Genomic DNA, 10,116 nt, shown 5'->3' with positions numbered 1-10,116 from the left:
TGTGTCAGCCTAGAGGGTCACAATACTCATAATTTATTGCAGAGAGCATATAGCAGTCAAATTGCAGACTTAAAAAATATATATTTTAATATACATATTTTTTATATTTATTTAATTTTTTATTTTTTATTTTTTTAATTATAAATTTTTTTATAACTATTTTACTTTTTATAATATATGTCAAAATTATTCTAATATATTTATCAGTATTAGTTAAAAACTATTCACTCTTGACAAACAAAGAAGACCAAAAAGAAAGAAAGATAAGAATCACTTGTGAGAAATAAAATAAGCTCTCCTTTTCTTTCTCCTTTTGTCTCTATTTTTCTTTTTCACTTTTACTAATTTGTCTACCTACCAAACTAAGGATTATATAAATCGGAGTTACAAGTTAAATAAGTTTAACATATTAATTTATTATTTTTAACGGTGTCATGTACTTAAATTTAATTTTAATTAAAATCTAACAGTTTACAAACACTTGTCAAATAGAACATTATATCTCCCCTCATACTAGTGTGCATGGTTAATCCTTTATCAGAGTCAAATATTTTACACGTGTCATTTTGAATTAAAAATTGTTAACTTTTTTTAGTTGTCCTAAGTTTAGTAAATTGGTTATAAGCTCAAGAACAATAAATGTGTGATATTGTCTTATTAACATAATTTGAATATTTCTTTTCACTATTACAACAATTATCATTGTTAAGCTTCATAGTTTTGCACAATCTTTTCAAAATTATTCTTTGTTTTTTATCATATAATTATTATAGTCGAAGTTTATGATTGCATGTTATAATGTGATTTATTGTACGTCATTAATAAGACTTTTTCTTCTTTCTTCTCAAGTTTCGCATAATTAGTCTTTTCTAAATCAGGATATTCATATTGAAAGTTACCTATCTTGTGTCACTTAAAACATTTAGTGAGTTATTTGTTTAGAGTGTGTTCGGGGGAGAAGAATTGGGGGAGAGTGAGTGGATGGATTTGAGGGGATTTGAGGGTGAATTAATCGTTGTTTGTTTGAGTGGATTTGGAGGTAAATGAGAGTGAATTTGAGAGTAAAGTTGATGAGAATTAGTGTAGGATTTGATTGATATGACGATAAAAAAATTGTTTAATTGATAAAAATTAAAGATTAACAAAATACCTCTAGTTATTAAAGTAATATAAAATAATAATAATAATAATAATAATAATAATATATTATTATTTTATTTTTATTTTTATTTTTATTTATTATTAATATTATTATTTTATTTATATTTATTATTATTACTATTATTTATTTATATTTATTATTATTATTATTATTTATTTATATTTATTAATATTTTATTTATATTTATATTTATTATTATTATTATTTATTTATATTTATTATTATTATTATTATTATTATTTATATTTATTATTATTATTATTTTATTTATATTTATATTTATTATTATTATTATTATAAAAAAAGATTAAAATTAATTATGAAGAGATGGAACCTCCTTCTCCAGTTTTGTTTCAAACCATGCAAACATGATAAATAGGAAATTGAAATCTAATAATGGAGATCATGAACTGTGGCAAGGGTATATAGGAGAATAACTCATCAATCCCTGCAAATCATGCCTCTTATGGGATGATTGAAAAAAGTTTAAATCCCGCATTCACTCGCTCTCTTTTCTTCGATAATCAATTCAAATGAACATGAAAACATCGACAATCCGTCTGCGCTATTCCCTTTAAACAGTAAATTATGCACAAGCAAACACAACATTAGGGATCATCTTCCTCTCCCTCTACTATGAATATCACGTCATTTAACTCATCTTTCCCTGATTGGTCTATTATGCATTTTTTTATTATAAACAAGGAGGTTGTCGTGTAGTTCATCAATAGTACCCAAATCATTTGATTCCTCTATTGAACACAAAACATAGTTGAATTTAGGGATCAAAGATCTAAGTATCTTACTAATCACCGTACTTTGCTCCATTGTTTCACCATTTGACTTCATCTTATTTACCATATTAAGGATCCTCCCAAAGTAGTTATCGACCTTCTCACCTTCTTTAATGGTCAAAAGTTCAAACACTTTTATCAATGCTTGAAGTTGTGCTCTTTTCACCTTTGTGGAGCCTCGATAATTTTTCTATATAGAACACCATATTGCCTTTGAAGTTCCCTTATTAAGAATTGTTTCTATAATCTCTCCATCAATGGCATGGAACAAGAAGTTCCTCACCTTCAAATCTTTAAGTTTGGTCTCTTTCGCACTCTTCTTTAGCACTTCAATTGGTGTTGTTCCAAGGTTTGATATTTATTTTTCTATGAGATTCCATATTTTTTTACTTCGTAGAAAGTTCTTCATCGTCATTGATCAGTGTCATAATGGTCATCGACCTTTGAAATAGTCAGCTGTACAAACTTATCAAACTGATTACATATTGATTACTTAGTGTTACTTCTTTCACTCATGTCACACACACTTGGTGTTTATCTCCTCACATATCTCTCGATGTTTCTCTCTACACACTCACTGTATCAACCTCCTTGTCGAGCTTTGACACTAATTGTTGCAACTATAAAGAATTGATTCAAGAAAAGATTGAGAGTGAATGTATTATTCATCATTAAACATAGGCTTATATAAGCCTTTACATAATAGAAAAAAAAAATTAAAGTCAGGTACTACATGATAACAAAAATAAGAATAAAGAAACTACTACTAGAAATAGAATTTTCCTTTGCAAATAAGACTTATTAAATAAGTTAAATAACAAACTTTGATTAACATTGTGAATAATATATACCCATGATACTAAACTTGAGTGATTTCATGTCATATTTGTAATACTATAATTAAATGAACTAACAAGAGAACAAATTAAACAAGTAATTGAAAGTATAGTTGTTTTTTAACTTTATCGTATTGTTTGGAAATATATCTGATACATTGATCTGGTGTAAGTTTTCTATGAAATAATAAAGAGAGAAGAATTTGAGGTCTGAAAAAAAAAACTAGACTCAATTCAAAGAAATCTAAAGTAGATTTAAATATTCGGTAGATTTGATAATAGAGTAATATTAGATAAATAAAATTAAGTAAAATGGATATTTATAATTGGATTCAGATAACATATTAGAATTTTATAGATATAATTAATCCAAATTTATACACGCCAAACAACGCAAAAACAAAGATAAGCTAGAATCCAAATTTATAATTAATGATATATATATATATATATATATATATATATATATATATATATATATATATATATATAAATATTTAAACATATGATACACATATCACACTAACCAACCAAAGACTTTATGCATGACACTAATATGAATGGACTGTCCAGACTTATAATGAATGTCGAACTATGACGAGTTGTGTACTTGTGGTGACTTGTACTACTTTGCAAGGCTATTGCCAATGAGTTTCACTCTATCACACTCACAAGGTTAGTCTGCTCTACGCCTTGAATCATACTGAAAGCACTAAAGACTAAGATCTTCTGCTACTCTTACCACATGTATCAATCTTCTTTACTATGTGAATGTGAAAGTGATCTCAATGGTTTCAAAGATATAAAAGAGAGTTCCAAAGAGGAACTTCTCAGTGATAATTTCAAATATCATTAAGATTAGTATGAATGCAAGAAGCTCAGTTTTAGAGTTATCATTATACTGTAATAATCTTTCATTCTTTATAAATTTGTAAACATGTTTTAAATTTTGTTTTAATAAGATACCATTTTGTTAAAATTTAGTAGCAAGTTAATTATAATGGTGATTATTAAAATTATATATGTTACTTTTTAAGTTGAAAATTTACTATATTTATATAATTTATTTAAAATAAAAACATTTTTTTATTAAAAAGTAAATTTAATATAAATCTGCCATCCAATCAAATTAATCCGAAATCCAAATAATCTGAATTTCACTATAAATTGAATTTTTTTAAAAATTTTAAATTCAAATTATACTGGTTAAGTTGAATTAAATATGATCTAACTCAACCAAGACTCAGAGTAAAGGAAAAAAAAAATTTACACATAAATTCAATTAGTACAATATTTTTATAATTTTTAATTTAAAACTTTAAAATTTAATATTTATGAAATTTTTTCTATATTATTTAATTTTACTATTTATATTTAACATATTAGATTTTTAATTATATTTTTTAAGAATGAAAAATTTATTATTATTTTTATCATATCCTATCTATCTATTTTAACACAATTTTTGTTTAATTTTTATTATAACTAAACATACTTTGTTTTATTTATTTCTGAACAGTGACATATTTTTACAATATATTTTTGGATATCAATTTTTTTTTTTATAAATATAGATAAGTTTTAGATGTCAAATACATAAAATCTCCTAAATTAAAAATATATATATTTATTACAGGTATTCAAAAACAATTTGATGATGCAAGACTCTCCTCAAACTTATCCAAAATCTATGGGTTTGGGTGTTTCTAAAGACGAAGAGAGAGAAAAAAAAATACAAAACAAAGAGAATATTCAAAAAGTAAAAAAATAAAAATAAAAATCAAGATATAAAACTTTCCAGAAAAAGATGTAAAGTAAAATTTTTATATTTTTAATTAAAACAAAATTATATAATTATTTATATTTTTAATTAAAAAAATTATATAAGAGCATCTTTAATAAGAAAAAAGCACAGTAGCTTTTATAAATAGAAATATTATTATTATGGACTCCACAGACACGATCCTTAAAATTAAAAAAGGTCACAGAATAATTTACAATTAAATTTATTTATATAGATTTTTTAATCAATAAATATGACATTTTAATATAAGTGTTTTAAAATTGAAAACTTATTTACATGAAGAGTTATCTTTAATTATAAGAAATCTAATTTTATATAGACTCATATTTAAATATTGTTTTTTAATAAACAATTTATATAAGTGTTTTTTATTAGAGGTTCTAATTGGCTCTTCAATTTTACTAAATTTATATTGATAGGAATTTAGTGGTAGTTCATTATGTATTTCAGGTCATTGTATAACACAATGATATTATATAGTAATCACATCTTAGATAATTTATCTCACATACTTCCTCATATGTGAAATTTTATTTTTTTAATTGTTAGGACCACAATGTTATAAATGTCAGACCTAAGTAACCAATTTGTTCTCTATTGAAACTCTATGCACAGAGAGATTTTTATTAAAATAATCTTAATTATTATTTTAGTTTGATCTTCTAAATTTTACCAAAATTTTGACTTGTCAGGTAATTATATGAAAAAGGTTAACTTTAGTTGATGTTACATAAGATTGAAAAAGTTACCAAATCAACCAAAAGAAATGCTTGATCTTGAGAAACCCATAGAAGAATCAAGAGCAAACATTTATAAATAAAAATAAAAATATTATACATATAATATAATTATGTGTTTCAAACAGAGTTTCTAGGTTGTGTTTGAAATTGTCCCAGTCAGCTTGAATAACTTATTATAACATCGCCACCTGTCAGTATTGAATAATTGTGCAATATAGAAACGCGCCTTGAGTTGGAGCGTGAAAATAGTGGTTAAGTTTCCGGAAGTGTCCGAAAATTTCGAGAATCCAGTTTAGGAACACAACGCGAGGGAGTGGTCCCAACCAATGTTCTCTTCTTTTTTTTTAAACACAAATCAGTTCACTTCCTTCATGTTTCACTAATTTTTTAATAATTTTAATTAATAATATAAAAAAATTATTTTACTGAAACAACCCACTAATTTTTTAATAATTTTAATTAATAATATAAAAAAATTATTTTACTGAAACAACCCATAGTTTCATTTTTTATCTCATAGATTGATCAATGTACAATAATAATTATCCTAAAATTGTCTTTTAATTCATTATCCAATATTAATAATCAATTAAATGGCTGCAAATAGACAAGGGTATAAATAGACTTTCATACCTTGCTGAAGGGGTATGAGTTTTTCATTTTTTTTTTTAGTTTTTACTTTGTTATTTTTAAAACTGAGTAAAAAGGTGTAAAATGACGAAGTTGTCTTTTTTTATTATTGTGACATTTTGGTTTTGTATTGGTTTGATTGTCTTTTTCTTTCTCGGAAACTAGGAAGTGTTCATATTGGCCTTCACATTAGCTGGGTCTTCCTTTTTTTTTTGTATTTTGAAAATGGTTCAAAAGAAACATAAATGAGAAAATAGTTCAAAAGAAACACAACCTATTGTACTTTTATCGTTGTCGAATTTTAAGAATTTAAAATAATTAGCCCACCTTACATTCTTGTGAGTTTACGTACTAGTTCACATGAATAGTACATATTATTATTCTTAATTATATTTATTATTAAAATACATATAAAGAAGTAGAAAAAAATATAATATAACGATATAAAGTTTTTTTTTCTCATAGTAAGATCGAGAACAGGCTATTTGTTGATGATATAATTCAAATTACGATTGAAATTGTATATTAAAAAGTGGAGTAGCAAAATTAAGAGGTGGAAGAAAAAATAATAGAATGAAAAAAATGAAAAAGGATAATAGTGGAAAAGTAACAGTGAAGGAAAAAGGGAGTGTTTGGTCTGAGAGCTACTAAAGACTGTGTCAAGTCTAAGCGAAGTTCATGCTTTTTCTATAAATAGGAATAGCTTCCTTTATATTCATGCCACCCTCTAACCTTTCATACAAATCCTTCTACCTTCTCGGTGTACTGCAATAGGGCTATCTTTTTGTTTAATTATTCTTCATCTTTTCTTCCTTTTCCATTCTTAATCTCTGATAAAAATGTTCATTGAAAATTTTAAGGTTGAGAGTCCTAATGTGAGGTACACCGAGACCGAGATTCAGTCCGTTTATAATTACGAAACCACCGAGCTTGTTCACGAGAACAGGAATGGCACATATCAGTGGATTGTCAAACCCAAATCTGTTAAATATGAATTTAAAACCGACACCCATGTCCCTAAATTGGGGTTAGCTTTCAAATCAATCTCCTTTTCTTATTATTGCTAGATCCAGACCCTCTCTCAGTTTTTATTTATTTATTTTTTATTTTTCATTTTCTGATTCATTTGCATGTTGATCAATTACCAGGGTAATGCTTGTGGGGTGGGGTGGAAACAACGGTTCAACCCTCACCGGTGGTGTTATTGCCAACCGAGAGTTAGTTTCTTTTCTTAGCCTTTGGCTTTTGGTATAGATTTGAGAGAAGCCTTTTGCATGCTAACATTAATGGGTCATTTTGCGTTCTATGATTCTCAGGGGTATTTCATGGGCAACGAAGGACAAGATTCAACAAGCCAATTACTTTGGTTCCCTCACCCAAGCTTCTGCTATTCGAGTTGGGTCCTTCCAGGGAGAGGAGATCTATGCTCCATTCAAGAGCCTTCTTCCAATGGTATTCTGTCATGATCATTGAAATTTTTTCGTTTACTTGATTTATCAGATTTAGTCTTACGAGTTTTTGGTTTAAGTTTTTTATATGTACCCACTTCTTGTAGTTAAGGTGTTTTTGAATTATGCGAGGTAATAAACTTGGCTTATGCGTGCTCTTGGAATGTTTTGGCAGGTTAACCCTGACGACATTGTGTTTGGGGGATGGGATATCAGTAACATGAACCTGGCTGATGCGATGGGTAGGGCCAAGGTTTTTGACATCGATTTGCAGAAGCAGTTGAGGCCTTATATGGAATCCATGGTTCCACTCCCTGGAATCTTTGACCCAGATTTCATTGCTGCCAACCAAGAAGAACGTGCCAACAATGTGATCAAGGGCACCAAGAAAGAACAAGTTTTACAAATCATCAAAGACATTAAGTATGTCCCGCTTCAATCTACATGCATGCTTTGTGGATTGTGTACTTGTAACTTATCTAAATTTTGACATTGAACTCAGGGAGTTTAAAGCAGCCACCAAAGTGGACAGGGTGGTCGTCCTGTGGACTGCCAACACAGAGAGGTACAGTAATTTGGTCGTGGGTCTTAATGACACCACGGAGAACCTTTTGGCTGCCCTGGACAGAAATGAGGCTGAGATTTCTCCTTCCACCTTGTATGCCATCGCTTGTGTTATGGAAAATGTTCCGTTCATCAACGGAAGCCCTCAGAACACTTTTGTCCCAGGTTGGATGCTTACCTTTTTAGTTTCCCACAATTTAATTGTTTTAATTGAGACAATATTAACTTCGCTTGCTATCAGGGCTGATTGATTTTGCCATCGAGAAAAACAGTTTGATTGGAGGAGATGACTTTAAGAGTGGTCAGACCAAAATGAAATCCGTGCTGGTAGATTTCCTGGTGGGGGCTGGTATCAAGGTATATTGTTCTTATACTAATGTCATATCATGGGTGTTTCTGTACTATGACAGTGTATCCTTTCTATGCTTGGTTTAGAATTTTTGTATTGTGCCAATTTTATATGACAAAAAAGTAGGAATAAATTGATTTTTTCAAGTGTTCTATGTTGACGATTGACAGCCAACATCAATAGTTAGTTACAACCATCTGGGAAATAATGATGGTATGAATCTCTCTGCTCCACAAACCTTCCGTTCCAAGGAAATCTCCAAGAGCAATGTTGTTGATGATATGGTCAACAGCAATGCCATCCTCTTTGAGCCCGGTGAACATCCTGACCATGTTGTTGTTATTAAGGTATATATTGTTTCACCTATTTTTCTTTGTTTCTTTCTCTTAGTCAGGTCTTTGATTCTATCTGCTTTGTTGTTGCCATTGCAGTATGTGCCTTACGTTGGGGACAGCAAGAGAGCCATGGATGAGTACACTTCAGAGATATTCATGGGTGGAAAGAACACCATTGTTTTGCACAATACATGCGAGGATTCTCTCTTAGCTGCTCCTATTATCTTGGACTTGGTCCTTCTTGCTGAGCTTAGCACTCGTATCCAGTTCAAAGCTGAAAATGAGGTCTGCATGCATTGCTAAATTTAATTGCTTAATTGTGTTGGTCATTATATTATTTCTAGCTTTCTGACTTCTGAGTTCACTGTGTTGTGGTTGTTGCTGCAGGGAAAATTCCACTCATTCCACCCAGTTGCTACCATTCTCAGTTACCTGACCAAGGCTCCTTTGGTGAGTTTAATCTAATCTTATTAAATGTTGAGTCCACATGTTTATTTTTTAAATAGAAATTAAGTTTAGGGGAACATGTAGGAAGCTTATTATGGAGATACAATCGCTTCGATTTGAAGTTGTTAAATGAATTCCCTTTTATCCCCCATTCTTTCTTTCTCTAAATATGGCAAATTGACTCACGAGATAACTATCACAGGTTCCACCGGGTACACCAGTGGTGAATGCATTGTCCAAGCAGCGTGCAATGCTGGAAAACATTCTGAGAGCTTGTGTTGGACTTGCCCCAGAGAATAACATGATTCTTGAGTACAAGTGAAGCATGGATAAGAAGCAAGACTTTCTCGGGCTAGCCGACTTGAATGTTTTCTGTTGATATGTTTGGTTATGTTTTCAAGTGTAATTCGATTGCTTCTGCTCATGAATGCTTTAGAGCAGGGCATGTTTGTTCTTTCTAGGTGCATGGATGTATAAATTGTGTCCTTCCGAATTTTTTGTTTATTCTTCTACTACCCTTTATTTTGATCATTTTTCAGTGGCAATCCCCAATATAATAACCTTAAAGCCTTTTCTTATAAGGAAAAAGAAATTCCGAGTTTACTAATTACTGTGAATTGTTTTTTCACAAGGCATCTAATATATGAATCCACATGCAATGATTTTTTGTGAAATCTGTTTTTGGGAAGACAGTAGTGGGGGATTACTCTCTGATACTCTGAACAAGTATAAAATGGTCCTAAAATGCTATTAAAATGATGCATGAATCTATTCCTATGTTGGACTAAAAACAGTGGTGTATGCACGCATGATTTTACTGCCTAAAATGAGTTCTAATGAACGGAAATTCTATATGAATGCTGTAAACCAGAACTGAGTAAAACTGGAGTTAGAAAATAAAACCAGAACTGAGAATGTAAATCAGCAAAATTAATCATCAAAATTGTCTATTAATACTGCAACAATAGTGAAGTGTTAGTTTAAATCATCCGAAGAACTCAACAGCA

At 29.3% G+C, this 10,116-nt stretch overlaps 1 protein-coding gene across 1 annotated transcript; it reads left to right on the top strand.

The window, feature by feature from the left end:
• The first annotated feature begins 6,672 nt into the window (after positions 1-6,672).
• On the top strand, positions 6,673-9,640 carry LOC108329030 (inositol-3-phosphate synthase). Its single transcript, XM_017563008.2, has 10 exons — positions 6,673-6,993; positions 7,115-7,183; positions 7,283-7,418; positions 7,590-7,837; positions 7,917-8,143; positions 8,220-8,335; positions 8,498-8,674; positions 8,759-8,947; positions 9,050-9,112; positions 9,312-9,640. The coding sequence occupies exons 1-10, from the start codon at positions 6,806-6,808 to the stop codon at positions 9,429-9,431; spliced, it is 1,533 nt and encodes a 510-aa protein (XP_017418497.1). The 5' UTR covers positions 6,673-6,805; the 3' UTR covers positions 9,432-9,640.
• The last annotated feature ends 476 nt before the right edge of the window (positions 9,641-10,116 follow it).

The sequence above is a fragment of the Vigna angularis genome, chromosome 2, assembly GCF_016808095.1.
Source record: "Vigna angularis cultivar LongXiaoDou No.4 chromosome 2, ASM1680809v1, whole genome shotgun sequence".
Classification (NCBI taxonomy): Eukaryota; Viridiplantae; Streptophyta; class Magnoliopsida; order Fabales; family Fabaceae; genus Vigna; species Vigna angularis.
The sequence above is the reverse complement of the archived record's forward strand: the minus strand, read 5'-3'. Positions and strand labels throughout refer to the sequence as shown.